This window comes from Manihot esculenta, chromosome 3 (genome assembly GCF_001659605.2).
Source record: "Manihot esculenta cultivar AM560-2 chromosome 3, M.esculenta_v8, whole genome shotgun sequence".
Taxonomy (NCBI): Eukaryota; Viridiplantae; Streptophyta; class Magnoliopsida; order Malpighiales; family Euphorbiaceae; genus Manihot; species Manihot esculenta.
In genome coordinates, this window is record NC_035163.2 from 2,515,555 (window position 1) to 2,543,441 (window position 27,887).

General features: G+C 32.7%; 1 protein-coding gene across 5 annotated transcripts; it reads left to right on the forward strand.

The window, feature by feature from the left end:
* The first annotated feature begins 323 nt into the window (after positions 1 to 323).
* On the forward strand, positions 324 to 15,353 carry LOC110608304 (probable protein arginine N-methyltransferase 1.2). Of its 5 annotated transcripts, XR_006350217.1 has the most exons (11): positions 8,906 to 9,228; positions 9,685 to 9,695; positions 10,208 to 10,363; positions 10,504 to 10,567; positions 10,675 to 10,817; positions 10,940 to 11,027; positions 11,254 to 11,369; positions 11,521 to 11,671; positions 11,996 to 12,272; positions 13,950 to 14,002; positions 15,128 to 15,353. XR_006350217.1 is itself a non-coding variant. In XM_043955026.1 (9 exons), exons 1-9 carry the CDS (start codon positions 8,964 to 8,966, stop codon positions 12,199 to 12,201), a joined length of 1,200 nt encoding a protein of 399 aa, XP_043810961.1. In that variant the 5' UTR covers positions 8,906 to 8,963; the 3' UTR covers positions 12,202 to 12,510. The 5 variants fall into 5 exon arrangements, 1 of the variants encoding a protein (XP_043810961.1); XR_006350218.1 differs by lacking the exons at positions 8,906 to 9,228; positions 9,685 to 9,695; positions 15,128 to 15,353 and adding exons at positions 324 to 1,106; positions 1,411 to 1,463 and having other exon boundaries at positions 13,950 to 14,098; XR_006350216.1 differs by lacking the exon at positions 15,128 to 15,353 and having other exon boundaries at positions 13,950 to 14,098.
* Positions 15,354 to 27,887: the final 12,534 nt, after the last annotated feature.

The following is a 27,887-nucleotide window of genomic DNA, read 5'->3' on the forward strand; positions in this document are numbered from 1 at the left end:
TTTTTATTTTTTATTTTGTTAATAAAAATTCTTTCCCTTAAATTTATTATTAATTAATTATAAATTGAAAAATTATACCTAATTAAAAGATTAAATTATTATAAATATTTAAAATATAAAAATTAAATTATTATAAAAATTAAAACTATAGAGATGAAATTATCACAAAATTTTTGAATTTATTTTCTCATTAAACAGGTAATGCTTAAGTCATAAGTTTCATCAAATAGATATATAAAAGTAAAATCATTGTAATTCCATGCAAAACGCCATCGTTTCTGTTGTGCTAAAACCCTACGAGGCCATTACTTACGGGTTTGACTGGGCAGAGTTGCTCTTCGAATTCCTAATTTTCAAGAATCAGCATGGCCTCGTCTTCGAAACCCATTCCTTTTATCGAGGAAAATTATGGGCTCGCATTCCACCAATCAATGCAACAACTCGTAGATGAAATACACAAAGAAACATTAAATTTGTCTCATTTCATCAATGTATTCTACCGATTAATGCAATCGAAAGTTGATCCTCCTATAGAAACGATCTGGATCTACTCTGCTTTGTCCTTCAGGAGCCGAAAAAAAGCAAACCAGGATCTTTCAGATCATATTCTGATTGTAAAGGAACTGTTTCAACTTATTTCGAGATGCTCAGGTCCGTGTAGTGCTTCGAAAAGCATAGCATTGCTAGCTCCTGTTGTTTTCCAAGTTTATAATTTGGTTGTTGAGTTATTGGGCAAAGATTTGGGAGCTAGGAGAGTGAAGAAAGCTGCTAAGGAGGCCAAGTCTTTGATTGGGGAGATTATTGGATATGTAAGTGTGTGTTGTGGTAAGGATGTCAGTAAGGAAAGTGATTCAAATTTGAGTGTATCGTTTTTAGATTTGGCTAGTCTCTGGATTGATGGGAACGACGGCTTGAAGGGTTTTTTACCTCTCGAGTGATGAGATATATAAAGAGATTAGTGTTGGAGGGTCAACAGTTGCAAACTTGGCTGGAGTTGTTATTTCTGAGGTTTTCACGAATAGGGAATCGAGGGGAAGCGCTGGAGAAGGAACTGAGAAGTTGGATTGTTGGCTCAATAACTGGGTTACAGAGCTTCTACTTCTTCGGTTAGTGTAGTTTAATCTTTAGTTTGAATTTTGAGTTATTTTTTACAAACTGGTAAAGGATAATTTTGCCTCTTATTATATTTTGGTTTTTGGCATAGGTGAATGGTATAGAATTTAAATCAAACTGAAAATGTCGATTGAGTACATTTGAATGTCTTGAGGAATTCTGCTGCTTAGTTGGCTTTAGGCCTATTTAGTTTGTTCAAAACAATGTAATTGTTGATTGCAGAAACGTCTATTTTTGGTGTACTTTCATTGGTTTTGCTTTTTATGTGCTTACATCCTGATAAACAATGCCATTCAGAGACTCTTGTGAGGATGCTGTTGGAGCCAGCCTTGCCTGTGACTTCACTATTGGTTAGTTTCTTTTTTTCTCCACTGTTTAATTCCTTAGACTTTCTATACTGCTTGATTTGTTACTTCTCACAATCATAGTGTGTGCATTGTTCTTCATCTTGTTCTTCCTTATCCCTTTGGAGCCCTCCTTTCTATCTGTCTTCTGTACCATATGTGGTCACCATTTATTTGAACTCCATTTTGTTTACCCAAGAGGCAGAAATTTAAACATGTATTGTTTGTTTTAAATATGTAGACTCTACGATGACATGGTGGCTAAAGTTCTTTACGCATGGTGCCACACTGTCTGATTTAAAACTAGCCTTCAAACCGAACACCTTCACCCACATGTACATATGATTAAGAGGAACATCACAGGAGTTCTCAAAATCCCCCATTTTCTCCATTAGAAGTGTCTGGTTATTAAAGGACCATGGACTCCTGTCTAAAATTCTGTTCATATCCACAGCATGATAAAACTGAAAAATATACACCCCTCCATTGACCTCCCTAACCGAAATCCCATAACAGGTTTCATGAGAGCTGCCAATGTATGTTTCATAGTCGTGAAGTTGACTAGCCTCTCTGTAAAGAAATGTCCGATCAAGCACAACGAAGAAATATCAAAATCCTCTCCAGTATTCTCACTGATCACGACAACCTCTTCACCATCATCCTCCACAGATAACCTAGCCATGTCTTTCGCTATATGTTTAGTATCATCAGCCGCCAATTGATTCGCAGCCATAATTTAAGTCAATAAGTACGATCAATAATCATTAAGAAACGAAAATTGACGAAACTTGTCAGAGGGACAAGACGAGAGAACGCCCTAGATAAATCGACCGGAAGAAATAAATTATTGTGTTAGTATTTATTATAATTAAAATTAATAATATAATACTGAAATCTAAAAATAATTTACATATTTATTAATTTTTAATAAGAAAATTGAGAGAGTAAGGATTCACTTTTGAATTTATCAAACACAAAGTGATATATAGATAAACTAAGTAATTTCAAGTCAAAGAGATTTACTAGAGTGATTGCAAAGTTGTGTTTTGAGTGCATGAAGGTGGATAGGGTTTGATTAAGCTATTGTCGTTTATTGTTTCATTTGCTCTCTCTTATATTTTTTACTGTCTTTCAATAGGGAATGGTATCATCCTCCATGGTTGTCCCTCATTTGTGAGAGTGTGGCAGTGGCTATTTTTTTTATTGTTTTTTTTGTCATTTATTTTACAAGTCCTTTTTGTTTATGTGAGAGGGATGAATGCTCTTTAGACCTAAGTGAGAGTTGGTATCTCTACTTTGGAGAGGATTTTTATCAGTGTTAATGCTGGCATTTTTAAAATTAAACTAATCTGTCCAATGGTTCACGCTTTCTCTGACCGATAACCAACTAAAAACTCATGTCTCCTTTCTCGTATTTTGATTTTGCCTCTATTATTTTGCGAGCTTTTTTCAATTCATACATAAAAAATGAAAATTTTATAGATTCAGTCAGGATTCGAAAATATTTTCGGATCCTGTGTGTCAAATCTGAGTGTTCGGCAGTCATACTGCCGAACACTCTTGTTCGACACCATTGGTGTCGAACAAAAAGCAGTTCGACATCAATAGTGTCGAACTGCCACGCGACATCTTTGTTCGACACCATTGGTGTCGAACAACGACGCCCCTTGCCACGGGAGCAGTGGGCACTGCTCCAGTGGCTTATGAGGCGTGTTCGGCCTCATGGACTTTAAAACGTATGATAATTTTTAAAAAATTAATTTATAATATTATTAAAAAACATTAAATTTTATTAACTTGTTAATTATATTTATCTTAAAAAATTATATTTCATAAATTATTAAAAAATAAAAATAAAAACTAAAACATAAAATATAATTAATACTAATCAATTTAATTATTATTATAATAAAAAATAAAATTAATAATAATTTTAAAATAATTACATAAAAAAAAGACTGATGATAAATTTTATGAATTTAAATTATTATTCTTTAAAAAACAATTAATTCTTTAAACTATCATTTTCAAGATTTTAAAATAATATACTTTTAAAAATCTATGTCTGGATTATATTTGATTACTTTTATTTATTTTTTAAATTATTTTTTTTATATATGTATATAAAAAAAGATTAAAAATTTTTTTATTTAATTTTATATTTTATGGGCGATTATAATTTTTCAAAAATTTAACTTGTTAATATCTTATATACAAATATTAATTTTTTTAATTTCTTACAAATTTAATAATTAATTAATAAATTTTTTAAAATTATAACAACTTACATACAAAAATTATTTAAAAAAAAATTTAAAAACTCAAATACCTCTAATTTTCATTTTTTAACATTTAACAATAATATAATTAAATTTTAGCACAAAAAAATAATTTTCCTTTAACTTTTTTATACATATAATAAATTAAAATTTTGTATAAAATTTTATTTTATAATCTTATTTTATTTTTACATGTAAAATATAAAAAAATATTAAAATGCAAAATTAAAAAAAAAATACCTTACGGTGGTGCAGACGCTGGAACTGAGAAAAAATTGTTTACAGAAAGTATGGAGAAGGAGAAGAAACTGGAAGAAGAAAGCAAAGAAGGAGAAGAAACTGGAAAGTATGGAGAAGGAGAAGAAACTGGAAGAAGAAAGCAAACTCAGAGGAGAATGGGCTTTAAATCAGGCCACGCCTCATGAGCCACGGAAGCAGTGCTCCCGTGGCAAGGGGCGTCGTTGTTCGACACCATTGGTGTCGAACAAAGATGCCACCATTGTTGTCGAACTGCTTTTTGTTCGACACACAAAATTTAAAAATATTTTCGGATCCTGACTGAATCTATAAAATTTTCATTTTTTATGTATGAATTGAAAAAAAACTCTTATTTTGCTTTTGAGAATTTTTCTTCTTTAATTTTGATGCATGCATGTTTAATATTGTGCTTTTTAATGTCCATTAGTTATAGTTGTTGTAATGAGTCAATTATTGTAGTGGTGATTGGTCTGGTTTCATTTCTTTATTGATCGGTGTTAACGACGATGGATGATATAACTGAATATGCATTGCATTAAATTTTATGTAACATTTTTGAGATTTAGTTTTGATTTAGTTGGGGCTCTGAGTTATGGATTGGATTGTTCTTGTGAATTTAAATTGAGTTGGATTGATTGTTTTTTGAATCAACAATCGATTTAAACCCTCTTTCAATTATAAATTGCCTGAAATACATTAAAAAAAAAGCAAACTAAATTTTAATAATTTTTAAAAATTTTATTTATGATTTATATTAGTTTCATTTCCTTTTACTGGTTCTAGAAAAAATTTTCGTAGTTAAAAATAAGCATAATACCAGCTGTTCTATTTTGGAAATTTCGTGAAGGTTGAGAAATATTCTATTTATTTATTTATTTATTATTAATGATGGTGCTTTAGTTGTTAAAGCATCTAACATCCCAATTGTTATTTTGACTTTTGACCTTAATACCATATTAATAATTCCACGCCATTAATGAATTATCCTTTTATACATGAATTTTTGTTTCTTCCACCGCCACTTTTTTTTTTCTTCTCATTTATTTTCCTTTTAAATCGAATAATATTTCAGATGTTGGTTTAAATTCTTATTAAATATATAAAATTTCATATAAATTTTATTATTATTTTTTATTATTAATTTATATAAAATTTTTTTATTCAAAATCTAAAATATATTAAAACAGTGAGTATATAAACTGAGTTTAGAATATGAAAGATAATATTTTTCTTTTAGGAGCATTGTCATGTAAAATTGTGATAATAGACATTCAAAATATAATAAAATTAAAAAAATTACATATAATAATTCTGTTATGTTTTTAAAAAAATTAAAATTAAAAATGTAAGAGAGAAAAGAAAGAATATATAGACCTCAGATTAATTATTTATAATTGTTGGAGTTATTTTCTCAAACAGATATATCTTACCATCTATTTATAATAATTGAAAATACTTTTTTAAATAAATATATTTTATTAATATTTAAAAAATAATAATTTTTATCAGAGATAATTTCTGTACCTGAATCAACACTCGTGCCACAGGATTCATTTTTTTATAATATAATTCTATTAATTTTAATTTTTTTTAAAAAAATATTTCTTTAAAATACTTCACATTTAAAGTAAAATTTTCTATATACATAAATATTTTTAAAAAACTTATAATCTTTATATGAAATTTTTTCTCTTTTGTTTCTCATAATTTATTTAAACAAATTATTTTTATAAATATTCACATTAAATCACCCTTCTATACATTAAAAAATATATAAGAAAAAAAATAATTTTAATCATGAATGATATATTTAATTGTTATTTTTTAATTATTCACCCATGACATTTTATTAACGCAATAAATTTTAATAAAAAATTATCAATTAATCTTTATAATATAAAGCACTCACATATTTAGTTTAATGGTAAGAGCATATGAGTAAATTTGAGAGATTTGAGATTTTACTCTTCCAATTTCTAATCTCATGGTAAGGGCATATGAATAAATTTGAGAGATTTGATATTTTACTCTTCTAATTTTTAATTTTATTTAAAAAAAATTATAATATGAAAAATTTATTAATTACTTTAATTTTATAAAAATATATTAAAAATATCTTAAAATTTTAAAAATTTTATTAATTAATTTTTCATAAATTTAACTATTAAAAAGTTAAAAAAAATAAATTTCAATGTCAAAATCTAATTACTAAAATTTTTTAAAATTATCTACATTTTACTGTGTTTTTTTAAAATTAATATTCAATTATTAATATTTTTTATATTATATAAATTTATCTATATAATATATTTAATAATTAAAATTAATAGATAAATTTTTTCATATATATTATAAAATTTAAATAATAATATTCTATTACAAATAATCAACTAAACAGTATAATGTGTCACAACATGTGTCAATGAACAAAACAATTAAAATTAAAAATTAAAAATTAAAATTATAACAAAGCCACGTTTTGTTTTATTTTATTTTTTAAAAATAAGCCATACGTCCATGCCAACTGCTTGCGACCAGTCTAATTAAGCACACGTATGCGTGGCAGAAGATCGTCCACGTGTCGACGGCGCCCGGAAACTCTGGAACCTGCCTCCGCAAGGTCCCATATTACATGCAGCTGCTCAGCTACTTCATCGGAGAAGGGGGACAGAGACACTCTTAGGATAAAATATTTGTTGCTCTATGTATTCATAAATCAGAAATGTAATTGCAGCACATAATTTAATGGTATTTTTTAAAATTAATTTTTTATTGTAATTTTATTAATTTGTTCAACAATTATTCATATTTTCACTAATTTTAGCAAACTTTTTATCATAGATATTTAATAATTTAATAATATTACTCTATTTATCTCATAATTTTAATTTTATTTTATTTTTTAATAAATTAAAAAATAATTATTATTTTAATTAAATGACAATTTTTTTTATCAACCATTCAATTATACCATTTTTAATGTACAATGATAATATTAAAATTTATTAAAATAATAAAATCATTATTAGGACCAAAAGATAAAGTCTAATCTAATCCAAATTGACTTATTCTATTCACACTAAAAGCTTTTTAACTATCTTAGGCTGTAAAATCATCCAAATATTAATATTAAGAAACTGATTACATGCACAATGGAGTGGCTACCATGGAGAAGAGAGCGAAACCATGAAGGAAAGAGCTAATTGAGTCATTGAGAAGGGGAGACTAACACATTTTCTAGTGTTCTACATCATCCATGTCTATCGCCACCGTTAACCTCTACTCTTTCGAGTTGACAAAAAAATTCCATTTGCATCGATTTCATTTCTCTTATTAGCTTTTCACATTACATTAGTCTCATCTCCTCATAGGTCTATTGGGTTGGTTTGAGAGAGAGGCTCAAATTTATTTTACCAGCCATGGATTTTAGAAAGGAGGAAGGAGAAAAGGTGAGTTATTACTTAATTATACATACAAAAATTAAATAATAGATAAAGTACTCAAGAACATGAAACACCGAAAAAAATACAAGTGTTTATAAAGAGAGGGAGTGTCAATGTCCATTTTGCTAGAAGCGTGTGGATATTATCTGATATGGGTTGGCAAAGTACGGGGCTGCAATGTTTTTCAGATTGGTTTCGGGTTGTGTTTGTGAGTGTTGGCGTGGAAAATGCAACAAAGATGATAATGATATGCTGGAGCTTATGGTATAATCGAAACTTGATTGTGTGGGAGCATAAATTCAAGTCCCCACAGCAAGTTTATTCTTTGTCTATGAGATATCTTCAAGAATGGCGAGCAGCAGCAACGCCTTTAGTTCAACAGAATGGCAGCAATGTTTCTAGTAGGTCCTGGCAACGTCCTGACTCAAGGTTGCATTAAATTGAATGTGAATGCTTCTGTTGGGTCTAGCTTGGGGTTTATTGGCATTGGTGTAGTGGTTAGAGATGAAAATGGTGTTTTTGTAGCAGCCCAACCTTGACGGTTTTCAGGATTTTTCACAGGGAAAATTGTGAAAGTTTTGGCAATTTGAGAAAATCTTAAGTTATTTTCGAGATTTTGGTCAAATGTGATTTTTTGATTCTGATTCATAGTCAGTAGTAAATGCAATTTGCAATACTACTTTGGCTGATTTTTCATATTTAAATTTAATAATAGTTGATTGTAAATCTATAATTTTTAATATCGATTCAATTATTTGTTATAATATTTACCGATTTATAGATATTGTGTCTGGCGTTGGAATATGATTTAACCACTAAATTTTTTTGTTTTGATATTTAACATAAGACTAATTAAATTTCACTAAAAATTTTAACTAATAATATTTGGTTAAGATAAAATTGGTTAAGATAAAATAATGGAATGAAACGTTAGAAATTTATTAAAATTTTTGAAAAATAATAAAGTGTGTTAAATAATAAAAAAAATTATTTAAAAATAATTTATAATATATAAAATTATAAAAATATATAAAAAAATAATTAAAATATAAAATTAATCTCAGTGAAATTTTTACTTTGAATTTTATAACATACTTTTAATTTTTATCATATTTTTGAAAATCATATATTTATAAATCTTTTTTTTTAAATTATCATAAATTTTCATTTAGACATCAAAATAAAAATTAAATTCGATTTAAATTTTTCATCAATTTCAAGACTACTCAATATTCTTAGAAAATAAATATAAACTCTCTTTTACACTAAAAAAATAATAATAATTTAAATATAAATTTAATTGGAAATTAAAATTTCACATTTTAAAATTAAATATTATTTTACTCATCCTCCTCAATTTCCCTTAAAAAGAAATAAAGTCAAATATTATCTTTTTGTTTAAAAAAGAAAATTCCCATGACAACTTACCTTCTAACTTTCAGCATTAAAATTCCATAACCCATACGTTAATACATAAACCCTAATTTCCCGCTCCCGCCTCCAGAGCCAAAACCCTAATCTACAGAATGGGCCATCGAAAGAACAGCACTAGTAACAATCAGGGCTCAATGGGCTTCCCTAATGCGCAATACCAGGGCACCAAGATTCGATTCCAAGATGAAGACGAAGAGCTGACAACAGATAGCTCAAAACGTGACGAGTCAACTGTAGCCGGCGACAAAGTTATGGCTATGGAGGACGACTCCATGTGCGAGCCCGATGTCTCCTTTGTCGATGGTGATGGTGATAAGACTAGTGCCGATTATTACTTCGATTCCTATTCTCACTTTGGTAACTATATCATCCTCTGCTCCTTATTTAATTTGTTTTTTTTTTTTCTATTTTTTCTTGCTGAGATGAAATTTTAGGAAAGCAAGGCCCTGATTAGATGCTATTTATTCATTACTAAAACGCGAACTGCATTTCGTTTTGCTTTAAGTTTATAGCTCGGCTCGAAATAGATATTTATACGATGTTCCAATTGAGTGAAAGTTTCAAGCTTTACACCTGTTAGTTAATGAAATATTTATATTATAGCTCATCTTGATTCATAAAGTTTTAAATGTAATGTCAAGTTGTACTCAGTGAAACTCTGGATGTTCTTCAAATGGGTCTATTTTGGCTTTTAGAATGCATAGTATACTGGGTATAGAAATGTATTTTGGCCTTACGGTTTTTGAGAAAAAGGTAGATGAGCATAACTTCGCAAAAAACTAAAATTTGTTTATTCTGTTTTTGTGTTCACAGGTATTCACGAAGTAAGTGGGTTGCCCCTGCGCTCAAAATATCATCTCTTGCTACTTCAAATGGATGATTTCTTGAACTCCTTATTTATGTGTTTTCTTTTTATTTTAGTTTGAATTGGGAGTAGCTTTTATGGGAGCATGTGTTTACAAAATGGTCATGCACTCGTAACGCCTAAGGATTTGTAGGTTTATGCTAGCAAGAGTAGCATCCATTTGACCTCACAGAAACCACTCCAAAATCAATGATTCTCCCGCGCACAGGATGAAAACCACGTTTTAAATTATTATTGAGTTTAAAGATGAATATCTTGTCCTTGCAAATCTGTTGTTTGAGTTGTTTCAAATTCATGCATCTGTATTATTTCAATATTTTCTACCGTGCTGCATCTAGATGACTTTTTAAATTGTGAGATCTGGAATTCTTGAGTAATTATGGAATTGATTTATTTTGTGCGATGCATTTCCCCCTTGTTACATAAAATTAGTTACCAACTGATATTCCCTTGACCACATTTACATTGCAGGAAATGCTGAAGGATGTAGTGAGAACTAAAACTTATCAAAATGTTATTTATCAGAATAAGTTTCTATTTAAGAATAAAATAGTACTTGATGTTGGCGCTGGAACTGGAATTCTGTCCCTATTTTGTGCAAAAGCTGGGGCTGCACATGTTTATGCGGTATGTGTTCACTTCTTTCCTTTCTTCTATTCAGCAAGGAATTGTTTCAATCAAGATGCTACGATTAGGCATGTCATATTTTGTGTTTTTGTCATGTGTTTTTTTATATTAAATGTGGTTGCCTGCTTTTCCATTTTCAGGTTGAGTGCTCAGACATGGCTGACATGGCAAAAGAAATAGTTGAATCAAATGGTTTTTCAGAAGGTAATATGTTTGTGTTATGATGTTTTGCTAATTCTACTGTCTTTCTATATTCCTTCAAAGTAGTCGGTGACTCTGCCCTTTTTTTCTTAAATAAAATATTGTTACAGTTGTAACGGTTTTGAAGGGAAAGATTGAAGAAATTGAGCTACCAGTTGCTAAAGTAGATATTATAATTTCAGAGTGGATGGGATATTTTCTATTGTATGAAAATATGTTAAACACGGTCCTCTATGCACGAGATAAATGGCTTGTAAGTTGTATTTCATTTTTCACTTTATTCTCTGACTTTGCAGAACATTGTTATATCAATTGTAGTTCTTTGATATAAGAAATCAATGGTGTCAAATTTTCTTGTGCTTTGCCGGTTTTCAGGTCAGTGATGGAATTCTTCTACCAGACAAAGCTTCCCTTTATTTGACAGCCATTGAGGATGCAGACTACAAAGAAGATAAGATTGAATGTGAGTCTCTTGAATTTCTAATGCATACAAGTATATTTTTTAGTCGTTTTCTTTAGGCTCCAAAATTTGGATAGTTTTGGGACTCTTCTCTCATATCAATTCCATGAATGGGGCTTTTAGTTTTTCTTAGACTTCTCTTCTATGCATGTGTTTCTGTAAGCTGAAAAATTATTGGATCTTGTTTTGTAATGGTTGTTTGGTCCCTTTTGCTCTCACACTACTCCAGTTTGGAATAATGTGTATGGCTTTAACATGAGTTGCACCAAGAAGCAAGCCATCATGGAACCTCTTGTTGATACTGTTGATCAGAAACAAATTGTCACAGACTGCCAGCTCCTCAAGGTGGGATATGCATAAACTTGTGTGTGTGCCAAAAACACGTATGTGCATGTAGACAAGGATGTATGCTTGTTTAAAAAATTTTTGGTCTATACTTTTGTTGGGTGTTCTTCCCTGTTTTGGTGATCGTTTGGTTTACTTCGCCTCATTTCAGATTATGGATATCTCTCAAATGGTTTCTGGGGACGCTTCCTTCACAGTTCCTTTTAAGCTTGTGGCTGAGCGGGATGATTACATCCATGCCTTGGTGGCCTACTTTGATGTGTCATTTACCAAATGTCGCAAGTTAATGGGCTTCTCTACAGGTTAATCTTTTTTTTATTTATGCTTTTATGTGCTGTTTGTCTAGTCATTTGGATTAGATGCTTGTCTTTGTAAAATTCAATGAGTTTGAAGGTCACCTCAAAAATACTACACATTTCATTACTTTGAGCATCGTCATCACGAGACTAATACAAGTCTAAAGTTAAAAGTTAGAATGACAACTTGACAGTACGTGGGGGATTGTACGCGGCCAGTTGGTTGTGTGTTGTGCCTGAACAATGCTCTGTCCATTGTCTACATTTCATTCTTAGAATAGCATATTGGGGAAGACTTTATGCTTCTCTGACGAACTCAAATCAATGCAGGGCCAAGATCACGGGCTACACACTGGAAGCAAACAATTCTGTACCTAGAAGATGTGTTAACTATATGTGAAGGGGAAGTCTTATCTGGGAACATGACTGTCGCACCGAACCAAAAAGATCCTCGCGACATTGATATAATGATCAAATATGCATTCAATGGGCAGCGGTGTGTGGTCTCAAGAACTCAATATTATAAGATGTGGTGAAGTAATCTACATGTTATTCAAAATTCAAAGCAGTAGTGGCAAAGGTGATGCTTAACCACAACTTCTATCTAGTAAGTTGCTTTCTATTTGGGAGCTGAGTGTATTTCTTATTTCTATCTGTTCAAGAACTGAGAGAGTTGTGGGCTTGGCTTCCCTTACATGTATCTTGCCTGCAATTTTTTGCAATCCCTTTTACGTATTTGCAAAGGGGAATGAGAATCTAACGCTGAAATTTTGAGTTTTAATTTTTCAGGACCTTAATTGTATTGTTTTAAGTGGTTGGAAATTGAATTTTATTTCTTCACTGTACACCTTATGTCCCCTATGATTTGCAAGAAATTACTTTTCAGGCGATTCCGTTCATAGTGAGCGGGGTTTAGGTCGTCTCAAAATTAGTCTACCAACTTTATTTCTGTAATCAATTAGAATATTATTATTATTATTGTTGGTATTAGTAATTTCTTTCCATCTGAGTTAAAATTTGAGAGCTTACCCCCTTGAGTTAAAAGATAGTATATATATTGTAATTTGCTGTTAATTTTTTTAAAATTCAATGTTCTAATCTTTGCAAATTAAAAGGTTTAACAATTTTTTATTCAATGGGTTTTATTTTTTAATCTATTGTTTATTATTATTTAATTATGTGTTATTTTAAATATCAATATGTAAACTTTGAGTATATATATAATAAAATATATTTTTATCTTACTAATAATTATTTTAAACTCTAGAAAAATATTCATATGGTAAATATGAAAATACAATGTTAAAAAATAAAGAATAAGAGTAATTTATAGTGAAAATTTTGAGATATTGACAGAATTTATAATTTTATTTATTATTTTTTTATAATAAAGAATATAATTTTTAAAATTTTATTTTATTAATAAAATAATTTTTATGTTAAATTTACTACTAAATTAATTATAAACTGAAAATTAATTTAAATTAAAAAAATTATTATTTATATTAAAATAAAAAAAAATTTACTATTTATTTTTTTAGTATTATCATTATTTATAAATTAATCTGTATTTTTTAAAATTTATTAAAAGTTATTATCTTTTTTTTTCATTCATTTCATTTATTTTTATCGTTAATTTATTAAGAAAAAAATTCAATTATTTTTCTCTTCTAAATTAATTCTTATTCCTTTGAAGGACTTTTGATATTTCGTCGGTGTCATCCCTTGGACGACATTGAAGAAGAATGTTAATATTGGCAAAATTTTAAAAACTTTTCATATATGGTGGTGGTTGATCACTTGTAAAATTGTCGCGTCCAATTAAAAAGCAACGAACTAACAAGAAAATATTTTCGGATCATTTGTGTCAAACCTGAGTGTTCGGCAGTATGACTGCCGAACACTCTTGTTCGACACCATTGGTGTCGAACAAGAAGCAGTTTGACATCAATGGTGTCGAACTGCCACACGACATCTTTGTTCGACACCATTGGTGTCGAACAACGACGCCCCTTGCCACGGGAGCAGTGGGCACTGCTCCCGTGGCTCATGAGGCGTGTTCGGCCTCATGGACTTTAAAACGTATGATAATTTTTAAATCAAACTGAAAATGTCGATTGAGTACATTTGAATGTCTTGAGGAATTCTGCTGCTTAGTTGGCTTTAGGCCTATTTAGTTTGTTCAAAACAATGTAATTGTTGATTGCAGAAACGTCTATTTTTGGTGTACTTTCATTGGTTTTGCTTTTTATGTGCTTACATCCTGATAAACAATGCCATTCAGAGACTCTTGTGAGGATGTTGTTGGAGCCAGCCTTGCCTGTGACTTCACTATTGGTTAGTTTCTTTTTTTCTCCACTGTTTAATTCCTTAGACTTTCTATACTGCTTGATTTGTTACTTCTCACAATCATAGTGTGTGCATTGTTCTTCATCTTGTTCTTCCTTATCCCTTTGGAGCCCTCCTTTCTATCTGTCTTCTGTACCATATGTGGTCACCATTCATTTGAACTCCATTTTGTTTACCCAAGAGGCAGAAATTTAAACATGTATTGTTTGTTTTAAATATGTAGACTCTACGATGACATGGTGGCTAAAGTTCTTTACGCATGGTGCCACACTTTCTGATTTAAAACTAGCCTTCAAACCGAACACCTACACCCACATGTACATATGATTAAGAGGAACATCACAGGAGTTCTCAAAATCCCCCATTTTCTCCATTAGAAGTGTCTGGTTATTAAAGGATCATGGACTCATGTCTAAAATTCTGTTCATATCCACAGCATGATAAAACTGAAAAATATACACCCCTCCATTGACCTCCCTAACCGAAATCCCATAACAGGTTTCATGAGAGCTGCCAATGTATGTTTCATAGTCGTGAAGTTGACTAGCCTCTCTGTAAAGAAATGTCCGATCAAGCACAACGAAGAAATATCAAAATCCTCTCCAGTATTCTCACTGATCACGACCACCTCTTCACCATCATCCTCCACAGATAACCTAGCCATGTCTTTCGCTATATGTTTAGAATCATCAGCCGCCAATTGATTCGCAGCCATAATTTAAGTCAATAAGTACGATCATTAAGAAACGAAAATTGACGAAACTTGTCAGAGGGACAAGACGAGAGAACGCCCTAGATAAATCGACCGGAAGAAATAAATTATTGTGTTAGTATTTATTATAATTAAAATTAATAATATAATACTGAAATCTAAAAATAATTTACATATTTATTAATTTTTAATAAGAAAATTGAGAGAGTAAGGATTCACTTTTGAATTTATCAAACACAAAGTGATATATAGATAAACTAAGTAATTTCAAGTCAAAGAGATTTACTAGAGTGATTGCAAAGTTGTGTTTTGAGTGCATGAAGGTGGATAGGGTTTGATTAAGCTATTGTCGTTTATTGTTTCATTTGCTCTCTCTTATATTTTTTACTGTCTTTCAATAGGGAATGGTATCATCCTCCATGGTTGTCCCTCATTTGTGAGAGTGTGGCAGTGGCTATTTTTTTTATTGTTTTTTTTGTCATTTATTTTACAAGTCCTTTTTGTTTATGTGAGAGGGATGAATGCTCTTTAGACCTAAGTGAGAGTTGGTATCTCTACTTTGGAGAGGATTTTTATCAGTGTTAATACTGGCATTTTTAAAATTAAACTAATCTGTCCAATGGTTCACGCTCTCTCTGACCGATAACCAACTAAAAACTCATGTCTCCTTTCTGGTATTTTGATTTTCCCTTCAGTTGCCTCTATTATTTTGCGAGCTTTTTTCAATTCATACATAAAAAATGAAAATTTTATAGATTCAGTCATGATCCGAAAATATTTTCGGATCCTGTATATCAAATATGAGTGTTCGAGAACACTCTTGTTCGACACCATTGGTGTCGAACAAAAATGGTGTCGAATTCGACACCATTGGTGTCGAACAACGACGCCCCTTGCCCCTTGCCCCTTGCCCACTGCTCCACTGCTCCACTGCTCCCGTGGCTCATGAGGCGTGTTCGGCCTCATGGACTTTAAAACGTATGATAATTTTTAAAAAATTAATTTATAATATTATTAAAAAACATTAAATTTTATTAACTTGTTAATTACATTTATCTTAAAAAATTATATTTCATATATTATTAAAAAATAAAAATAAAAACTAAAATATAAAATATAATTAATACTAATCAATTTAATTATTATTATAATAAAAAATAAAATTAATAATAATTTTAAAATAATTACATAAAAAAAAAAGACTGATGATAAATTTTATGAATTTAAATTATTATTCTTTAAAAAACAATTAATTCTTTAAACTATCATTTTCAAGATTTTAAAATAATATACTTTTAAAAATCTATGTGTCTGGATTATATTTGATTACTTTTATTTATTTTTTAAATAAATTTATATAAAAAAAAGATTAAAAATTTTTTTATTTAATTTTATATTTTATGGGCGATTATAATTTTTCAAAAATTTAACTTGTTAATATATTATATACAAATATTAATTTTTTTAATTTCTTACAAATTTAATAATTAATTAATAAATTTTTTAAAATTATAACAACTTACATACAAAAATTATTTAAAAAAAAATTTAAAAACTCAAATACCTCTAATTTTCATTTTTTAACATTTAACAATATTATAATTAAATTTTAGCACAAAAAAATAATTTTCCTTAACTTTTTTATACATATAATAAATTAAAATTTTGTATAAAATTTTATTTTATAATCTTATTTTATTTTTACATGTAAAATATAAAAAAATATTAAAATGCGAAATTAAAAAAAAAAAAATACCTGACGGTGGTGCAGGCGCTGGAACTGAGAAAAAATGGTTTACAGAAAGTATGGAGAAGGAGAAGAAACTGGAAGAAGAAAGCAAAGAAGGAGAAGAAACTGGAAAGTATGGAGAAGGAGAAGAAACTGGAAGAAGAAAGCAAAGAAGGAGAAGAAACTGGAAGAAGAAAAATGGAGAAGAAACTGGAAGAAGAAAGCAAACTCAGAGGAGATGGTGGAGAATGGGGAAATTGGAGACAGAAGAGTTGAGACTCCTAGGCTGTGCATGCACTACTGTCCTGTGCATGCACAGCGCCACGCGGGAGATGGCAGAAAAGTGTTCGGCACTATAAATGCCGAACACTTTTCTGGCTTTAAATCAGGTGACGCCTCATGAGCCACGGAAGCAGTGCTCCCGTGGCAAGGGGCGTAGATGCCCCGTTGCAGTTCGACACCATTGATGTCGAACTGCTTTTTATTCGACACATAGATTTCGAAAATATTTTCAAATTCTGACTGAAACTATAAAAATTTCATTTTTTACGTATGAATTGAAAAAAAGCTCTTATTTTGTTTTTGAGAATTTTTCTTCTTTAATTTTAATATATGCATGTTTAATATTGTGCTTTTTAATGTCCATTAGTTATAGTTGTTGTAATGAGTCAATTATTATAGTGGTGATTGGTCTCGTTTCATTTCTTTATCGATCGGTGTTAATGACGATGGATGATATAACTGAATATGCATTGCATTAAATTTTTATGTAACATTTTTGAGATTTAGTTTTGATTTAGCTGGGGTTCTGAGTTATGGATTGGATTGTTCTTGTGAATTTAAATTGAGTTGGATTGGTTGTTTTTTAAATCAACAACCGATTTAAACCCTCTTTCAATTATAAATTGCCTGAAATACATTAAAAAGAAAGGCAAACTAAGTTTTAATAATTTTTAAAAATTTTACTTATGATTTATATTAGTTTCATTTCCTTTTACTGGTTCTAGAAAAAATTTTCTTAGTTAAAAATAAGCATAATACCAGCTGTTCTATTTTGGAAATTTCGTGAAGGTTGAGAAATACTCTATTTATTTATTTATTTATTATTAATGATGGTGCTTTAGTTGTTAAAGCATCTAACATCCCAATTGTTATTTTGACTTTTGACCTTAATACCATATTAATAATTCCACGCCATTAATGAATTATCCTTTTATACATGAATTTTTGTTTCTTCCACCGCCACTTTTTTTTTTCTTCTCATTTATTTTCCTTTTAAATCGAATAATATTTCAGATGTTGGTTTAAATTCTTATTAAATATATAAAATTTCATATAAATTTTATTATTATTTTTTATTATTAATTTATATAAAATTTTTTTATTCAAAATCTAAAATATATTAAAACAGTGAGTATATAAACTGAGTTTAGAATATGAAAGATAATATTTTTCTTTTAGGAGCATTGTCATGTAAAATTGTGATAATAGACATTCAAAATATAATAAAATTAAAAAAATTACATATAATAATTCTGTTATGTTTTTTAAAAAATTAAAATTAAAAATGTAAGAGAGAAAAGAAAGAATATATAGACCTCAGATTAATTATTTATAATTGTTGGAGTTATTTTCTCAAACAGATATATCTTACCATCTATTTATAATAATTAAAAATACTTTTTTAAATAAATATATTTTATTAATATTTAAAAAATAATAATTTTTATCAGAGATAATTTCTGTACCTGAATCAACACTCGTGCCACAGGATTCATTTTTTTATAATATAATTCTATTAATTTTAATTTTTTTTAAAAAAATATTTCTTTAAAATACTTCACATTTAAAGTAAAATTTTCTATATACATAAATATTTTAAAAAAACTTATAATCTTTATATGAAATTTTTTCTCTTTTGTTTCTCATAATTTATTTAAACAAATTATTTTTATAAATATTCACATTAAATCACCCTTCTGTACATTAAAAAATATATAAGAAAAAAAATAATTTTAATCATGAATGATATATTTAATTGTTATTTTTTAATTATTCACCCATGACATTTTATTAACACAATAAATTTTAATAAAAAATTATCAATTAATCTTTATAATATAAAGCACTCACATATTTAGTTTAATGGTAAGAGCATATGAGTAAATTTGAGAGATTTGAGATTTTACTCTTCCAATTTCTAATCTCATGGTAAGGGCATATGAATAAATTTGAGAGATTTGATATTTTACTCTTCTAATTTTTAATTTTATTTAAAAAAATTATAATATGAAAAATTTATTAATTACTTTAATTTTATAAAAATATATTAAAAATATCTTAAAATTTTAAAAATTTTATTAATTAATTTTTCATAAATTTAACTATTAAAAAGTTAAAAAAAATAAATTTCAATGTCAAAATCTAATTACTAAAATTTTTAAAAATTATCTACATTTTACTGTGTTTTTTTAAAATTAATATTCAATTATTAATATTTTTTATATTATATAAATTTATCTATATAATATATTTAATAATTAAAATTAATAGATAAATTTTTTCATATATATTATAAAATTTAAATAATAATATTCTATTACAAATAATCAACTAAACAGTATAATGTGTCACAACATGTGTCAATGAACAAAACAATTAAAATTAAAAATTAAAAATTAAAATTATAACAAAGCCACGTTTTGTTTTATTTTATTTTTTAAAAATAAGCCATACGTCCATGCCAACTGCTTGCGACCAGTCTAATTAAGCACACGTATGCGTGGCAGAAGATCGTCCACGTGTCGACGGCGCCCGGAAACTCTGGAACCTGCCTCCGCAAGGTCTCATATTACATGCAGCTGCTCAGCTACTTCATCGGAGAAGGGGGACAGAGACACTCGTAGAATAAAATATTTGTTGCTCAATGTATTCATAAATCAGAAATGTAATTGCAGCACTTAATTTAATGGTATTTTTTAAAATTAATTTTTTATTGTAATTTTATTAATTTGTTCAACAATTATTCATATTTTCACTAATTTTAGCAAACTTTTTATCATAGATATTTAATAATTTAATAATATTACTCTATTTATCTCATAATTTTAATTTTATTTTATTTTTTTAATAAATTAAAAAATAATTATTATTTTAATTGAATGACAATTTTTTTATCAACCATTCAATTATACCATTTTTAATGTACAATGATAATATTAAAATTTATTAAAATAATAAAATCATTATTAGGACCAAAAGATAAAGTCTAATCTAATCCAAATTGACTTATTCTATTCACACTAAAAGCTTTTTAACTATCTTAGGCTGCAAAATCATCCAAATACTAATATTAAGAAACTGATTACATGCACAATCATTGAGAAGAGGGAGACATGGAGTGGCTACCATGGAGAAGAGAGCGAAACCATGAAGGAAAGAGCTAATTGAGTCATTGAGAAGGGGAGACTAACACATTTTCTAGTGTTCTACATCATCCATGTCTATCGCCACCGTTAACCTCTACTCTTTCGAGTCGACAAAAAAATTCCATTTGCATCGATTTCATTTCTCTTATTAGCTTTTCACATTACATTAGTCTCATCTCCTCATAGGTCTATTGGGTTGGTTTGAGAGAGAGGCTCAAATTTATTTTACCAGCCATGGATTTTAGAAAGGAGGAAGGAGAAAAGGTGAGTTATTACTTAATTATACATACAAAAATTAAATAATAGATAAAGTACTCAAGAACATGAAACACTGAAAAAAATACAAGTGTTTATAAAGAGAGGGAGTGTCAATGTCCATTTTGCTAGAAGCGTGTGGATATTATCTGATATGGGTTGGCAAAGTACGGGGCTGCAATGTTTTTCAGATTGGTTTCGGGTTGTGTTTGTGAGTGTTGGCGTGGAAAATGCAACAAAGATGATAATGATATGCTGGAGCTTATGGTATAATCGAAACTTGATTGTGTGGGAGCATAAATTCAAGTCCCCACAGCAAGTTTATTCTTTGTCTATGAGATATCTTCAAGAATGGCGAGCAGCAGCAACGCCTTTAGTTCAACAGAATGGCAGCAATGTTTCTAGTAGGTCCTGGCAACGTCCTGACTCAAGGTTGCATTAAATTGAATGTGAATGCTTCTGTTGGGTCTAGCTTGGGGTTTATTGGCATTGGTGTAGTGGTTAGAGATGAAAATGGTGTTTTTGTAGCAGCCCAACCTTGACGGTTTTCAGGATTTTTCACAGGCAAAATTGTGAAAGTTTTGGCAATTTGAGAAAATCTTAAGTTATATTCGAGATTTTGGTCAAATGTGATTTTTTGATTCTGATTCATAGTCAGTAGTAAATGCAATTTGCAATACTACTTTGGCTGATTTTTCATATTTAAATTTAGTAATAGATGATTGTAAATCTATAATTTTTAATATCGATTCAATTATTTGTTATAATATTTACCGATTTATAGATATTGTGTCTGGCGTTGGAATATGATTTAACCACTAAATTTTTTTATTTTGATATTTAACATAAGACTAATTAAATTTCACTAAAAATTTTAACTAATAATATTTGGTTAAGATAAAATTGGTTAAGATAAAATAATGGAATGAAACGTTAGAAATTTATTAAAATTTTTGAAAAATAATAAAGTGTGTTAAATAATAAAAAAAATTATTTAAAAATAATTTATAATATATAAAATTATAAAAATATATAAAAAAATAATTAAAATATAAAATTAATCTCAGTGAAATTTTTACTTTGAATTTTATAACATACTTTTAATTTTTATCATATTTTTGAAAATCATATATTTATAAATCTTTTTTTTTAAATTATCATAAATTTTCATTTAGACATCAAAATAAAAATTAAATTCGATTTAAATTTTTCATCAATTTCAAGACTACTCAATATTCTTAGAAAATAAATATAAACTCTCTTTTACACTAAAAAAATAATAATAATTTAAATATAAATTTAATTGGAAAGTAAAATTTCACATTTTAAAAGAGCCTTCCCCTCACGGTTTTGTTTCTATGTCAAGGGATTTACTACCCTTTCTTCCCAAAACGCGTCTATTGTGGTCTCTTGGGGCTTGCCCTTATAAGGCTTCCCCCTCCTTACCTCTTTCCGATGTAGGATACTTTTAATCCACCTCATAGGGCTTCTACCCCCCATAAGACCTGAGCGTCCTCGCTCAGCACACCGTACTCATGAGGCCCAGGCTCTGATACCACTCTGTAACAGCCCGGAAATCCGGACTGCTACCGGCGCTAGGATCCAGATCGGCGTAAGGCCGCCGGGACCCGTAGCAAGCCTGACATATAACCTGTAAACCTGTAAATCCCATACATGATCAAACAATCTCAAAAGAATCTGTAAACATTCTCATATATCAACCAAGCTCAACCTGTACATTACATAAACATAAACATAAACCACCACTGGAGTCCTCATCAAATGCTCCAATGGGGTATCTCATCAAACATTGAGTTTGGACTATCATGAACATCATAAACATATCTATAGATCATGTATTAAAAGGGATAACAATACTCATAGGGTCAAGCACAACTATAACCTCAATATACCTCACTACATAACATACCGTAATCTTTTACATTACATCATATTACAATGGTCATGTCCACAATCTAACTATTACATAAACATACTTCAAAACTCTGGCTAACCTCCTGGTCTACCCTGTACCTGCACATCTGGGGTTAGGGGAAAGGGGTGAGCTACAAAGCCCAGTGAGCAGAATAGAGAAAACATATATTAAAATTTCATGCTTTCATGAAATGCAACACATTACAAACATAGCACATAAGGATGGTATTGTCACCTATAGTCCTCTACATTCCAAAGTGTCGGGACGTAGAATGGGTACAACCGGACTTTCTTTTACATAACATAACATAACATTCCAATATGCCAGGGACGTAGAATGGGTACAACCTGGTCTTTCTCTTATTCTGGCCGGGACGTAGAATGGGTACAACCGGCAATCATACCATAACATGTCTCATCATAACATATCAAGGACTAAAGGATCATTCAATACCCATCCACATCATCATCAAGTATGCAATGCAACATATTCGTGGAATCTAATGCATACAACCTAAAATATCACATGGCATACGTGATGCATGAATCATGCTCAAAAATTTCATATTTCGTTAATTTAAAAACTTAAGGTTTATTCCACTCACCTCTGGCTAGCTCTGACAATACTCTGTAGCAGCTGACTCACTGCTGGGGTCCTCGGTTCCTCGGGTCCGAATCTACACAGGTGGACTCAAATGAGGGACCTAACATACATGAACATTACTCTAAACTAATCCCCAAAAACCCCCCTAGAACATCATGAAAACATCACATAAAAACATGCAAGAAATGGCTGGACAGGGCACTTTCGGCGGCAGGTTCGGCGGCCGAAAGTCCCTCTAGAGCCGAAAGTCAGGCACTTTCGGCGGCACCTTCGGCGGCCGAAAGTCCCAGACAGAGACGAAAGTCTTCTTTCGGGGGCAGGCTTCGGCAGCCGAAAGCTGCCTCCACAAGAGGGTTCGGCGGCCGAAAGTCCCTTCGGCGGCCGAACCTGAGCTTCTCCCGAATGGCAGAAACTCAGCTCTCCTATGCACATTTCGCCTCCCACGCTCAAATCATGCATACCACTCAACCAAAACATGCATACAAGCTCCTAGGGGCCTCAAACAAACATATACCCCAACTACAACACTTCAAACATACTCAAACATGCCACATTGTTCAAAATCATAACATTTGCTCAAAAACTCATACAACCCTATACATGCCATTCTATCCCATAAAACAACTTAAAACTTACTTAAAACATACAAAGAACTTAAGATCGGCTCTTACCTCTTGAAGATCGAGAGGGAGACGACCTAAAACTCGGAGATCCAAGCAAATGAGCTCCTGAGTTTCCAAAGCTCCAAAACTTGTCTTAAATGCTCAAAACTTGCAATGTGAGGTTAAAACTCAAGAAAAATTGAGGAGATTTGGTGAAAGAACACAAGATTTGGGGAGAGGGAGGTCGGAAGCTAGCTGTGGCCGAAAATGGGAGAAAGCTTGCCCATTTCGGCTAAGCGACCCTTTTATAGGTGGCTGGCCAGGCCACGTTCGGGGGCCGAAAGTGCCTCCGCATGCATGCCATGTTCGGCGGCCGAACTAGAGTTTCAGCGGCCGAACCTGGACTTCCCTCACTCATGCTTTCGGGGGCCTAACGTGCCTCCAAAACGCATGCATGTTCGACGGCCGAACTTGACTTTCGGCGGCCGAACCTGGGTTTTCCTCCAAAGACTTTTCATGCAAAAACTCATTTAATTTCATACTTAAAAACATTAAAATACATGAAAACATTTTATGAAAACATGATGTCACCCTTCTAGAGGTCTCCGACATCCAAATTCCACCGGATGGTAGGAATTCCGATACCGGAGTCTAGCCGGGTATTACATTCTCCCCCCTTAAGAACATTCGTCCCCGAATGTTCCTCAACTAGTACATGCATAACATCAAACATAACACACATACATAACATGTAAACACATAAACACTAACCTTGAAAGAGATGGGGATACTGCTGGAGCATGGACTCCCGTGTCTCCTAGGTACATTCTTTTATATTGTGGTGGTTCCAAAGGACCTTCACCATCGGGATTTCCTTGTTCCTTAGCTTTCTGATCTGAGTGTCAAGAATCCGTACTGGCTGCTCTACATAGGTGAGATCCTCTTGGATCTCCACATCAGGCTCACTAAGAACCTTGCCCGGATCTGACACAAACTTCCTCAACATGGAAACATGGAAAACCGGATGGATTCTTTGCATTGAAGCAGGTAAATCCAGCTTGTACGACACATTCCCAACCTTTTGCAAGATCTCGAAGGGTCCGATGTATCGTGGAGCTAGCTTACCTTTCTTCCCAAACCGAACCACCCCTTTCATTGGAGACACCTTGAGCAATACTAGATCCCCCTCCTGAAACTCTACCTGTTTCCTGCGGATGTCTGCATAACTCTTCTGCCTGCTTGTAGCAGTCTTAATCCTTTCTCTGATAATGGGCACCACCCTGCTGGTAATCTCTACTAGCTCAGGCCCTGCCAAGGCCTTCTCTCCTACTTCTTCCCAACAGATGGGTGACCTGCACTTCCTCCCATACAAAGCTTCATATGGAGCCATCCCGATGCTAGCATGATAGCTGTTATTGTAGGCGAACTCCACCAAGGGTAGATGTTGCCTCCAAGAACCGCCAAAATCTAGCACACACATTCTGAGCATATCCTCTATTGTCTGGATGGTCCTCTCTGACTGTCCATCAGTCTGGGGGTGGAAGGCAGTACTGAAATCCAACCTGGTACCCATAGCACTCTGCACACTCCGCCAAAACCTGGAGGTGAACTGGGGCCCTCTATCCGACACTATTGAAACAGGGACCCCATGCAGCCTGACTATCTCATCAACATACACCTGCGCTAACTTATCCACAGAGTAGTTGCTCCTAACAGGGATGAAGTGAGCAGATTTGGTGAGTCTGTCCACAATCACCCATATGAAGTCTAATCTGTTGGACGCCGCTGGTAGCCCCACTACAAAGTCCATAGCTATATTCTCCCATTTCCAGTCTGGAATCGGTAGTGGGTTAAGCATTCCAGCCGACTTCTGATGTTCCAGCTTCACCCTTTGACATACTTCGCAGGCTGACACAAACTGTGCCACTTCTCTTTTCATAGCTGGCCACCAATACACCCCTTTTAGATCTTGATACATTTTGGTGGCTCCAGGGTGAACGCTGTACGTTGCATTATGAGCCTCTCTCATAATGTCTCCCTTTAGCCCTATGTCATCTGGTACACATAAACGGTTCCCATAGCGGAGGATCCCCTTGCTATCAAATCTGAATTCACTATCCTTGCCTGACTGAACAGTCCTGGCAATCTTCACTAGCTCTGGGTCCTCATGCTGTTTCTGAGCCACCTGCTCCAGAAACACGGGTGCCACTCTCATCTGTGCAATCAAAGCACCTGTACCAGACAACTCTAACTGTAGACCTTCATTCATGAGCTTATAAAACTCCTTCACCACCGGTCTCCTCTCTGCCGTGATGTGGGATAGACTGCCAAGTGATTTCCGGCTTAAGGCATCAGCTACTACATTAGCCTTACCCGGATGGTACTGTATCTTGCAATCATAGTCACTGAGCAGCTCTACCCATCTCCTCTGCCTCAAATTCAGCTCTCTCTGGCTCAAGATGTGCTGCAGGCTCTTATGATCTGTGAAGATCTCACATTTTACCCCATAGAGGTAGTGCCTCCACATCTTGAGTGCAAAGATAACCGCTGCCATCTCAAGATCGTGTGTGGGGTAATTCAACTCATGCCTCTTCAGCTGTCTTGAAGCATAAGCGATCACCCTACCATTCTGCATCAACACACAACCCAAGCCTACTCTGGATGCATCACAGAATACGGTGAAATCCTCATTACTAGTCGGCAGAGCTAACACCGGTGCTGAAGTTAACCTCTTTTTAAGCTCCTCAAAACTCTCTTGGCACTGGTCTGTCCATACAAACTTCTGATTCTTTCTGGTTAACCTGGTCAAAGGAGCTGCAATCTTTGAGAAGTCCTGAACGAACCTCCTGTAGTAACCAGCCAAACCCAAGAAACTTCTGATCTCGGTCACTGTAGTGGGTCTAGGCCAGTTAGTCACAGCTTCTACCTTCTTGGGGTCTACTTCAATTCCATTCTCTGACACTACATGCCCCAAGAATGATATGCTCCTTAACCATAACTCACACTTGGAGAACTTGGCATACAAGCCATGTTCCCTCAAGGTCTGCAAAACTGTCCTCAGATGATGGGCATGCTCCTCTGCATTTCTGAAATACACTAGGATATCATCTATGAAGACAATAACGAAGCGATCCAGATACTGTCTAAACACTCTATTCATGAGATCCATGAATGCTGCAGGGGCGTTGGTTAACCCGAACGGCATCACAAGGAACTCAAAATGCCCATATCTGGTCTTGAAAGCTGTCTTTGGTACATCCTCTTCTCTGATCCTCAGCTGATGGTACCCAGATCTCAGATCTATTTTGGAGAAACAACCCGCTCCTGCTAGCTGGTCGAATAGATCGTCGATCCTTGGCAACGGGTACTTGTTCTTAGTGGTGACTTTGCTCAACTGCCTGTAGTCGATACAAAGCCTGAGGGATCCATCCTTCTTTCTTACAAAAAGCACTGGAGCACCCCAAGGTGAGGTACTCGGTTGGATGAAGCCCTTGTCTACTAGCTCTTGCAACTGTTCTTTCAACTCTTTCAACTCAGCTGGTGCCATCCTGTAGGGAGGGATAGAGATCGGTCTGGTTCCAGGCATTAATTCTATCTCGAACTCTATCTCCCTAGCAGGTGGTAAACCTGGCAGCTCGTCTGGGAAAACATCTAAGAACTCTCTGACCACTGGCACTGAGGCGGGCTCTCTAACCTGACTGTCTAGCTCTCTCACATGAGCCAAATACCCCTGACATCCCCTCCTGAGCAGCCTACGAGCCTGTAGGGATGATATCAAACCTCTAGGTGTACCCCTCCTGTCTCCTCTGAAGACAACCTCTGACCCATCCTGACATCTGAACCTGACTACCTTGTCTCTGCAATCCAAGGTAGCACCATGGGTAGATAGCCAATCCATCCCTAGAATGACATCAAAATCTGTCAAATCTAGAACCACAAGGTCGGCGGACATGCATCTCCCCTCTATAAAAACTGGACTACACTGGCAGACTGACTCTGCCACTGACGGGTCACACTTGGGTCCACTGACCCATAGGGGACACTCTAACTCAGAGACCATCAACCCTAACCTCTGAACGGCTCTCGGAGCAATAAAAGAATGAGATGCACCCGGGTCCATTAATGCATACACATCAGAACACCCAATGATGAGATTACCTGACACCACGGTGTTGGATGTGTTAGCCTCCTGCTGTGTCATGGTGAAGATCCGTGCTGGAGCTGACGGACCCTCACCTCTGAACCCTGCTGAAGAAGAGGCTGACCCTCTCCCTCTACCTCTGCCACTGACCTGTGTAGCAGCTGGAGCTACTGGCTGCGCCACACTACCTAATGCTGTCTGCTGAGGCTGTGCCGTATGAACTGCCCTAGGACACTCCCGTGACATGTGTCCCTCTTGCCCACATCTATAGCAGGTTGTTGTCCCAAACCGGCACACTCCCCAGTGTTGCCTACCACACTTCGCACAAACAGCGTTGTCCGCACCAGAGCTCGAACCACTTCCTAATCCCAGACCTGATTTGATCTTGCTCCAGAACTTATTCTTCTTTGATTTCCTGGTGGTGTTACTCCACTTTTTACTGCTTGAACTCAGAGAAGAAGGGTCTA

Excerpts from the sequence above, each read along its gene's own strand:
- LOC110608304 (XM_043955026.1), top strand. The coding sequence starts at position 8,964 with ATGGGCCATCGAAAGAACAGCACTAGTAACAATCAGGGCTCAATGGGC. Across the intron at positions 10,818-10,939 it reads ATGCACGAGATAAATGGCTT|GTCAGTGATGGAATTCTTCT; the intron begins GTAAGTTGTATT and ends GCCGGTTTTCAG. Across the intron at positions 11,672-11,995 it reads GTTAATGGGCTTCTCTACAG|GGCCAAGATCACGGGCTACA; the intron begins GTTAATCTTTTT and ends AAATCAATGCAG.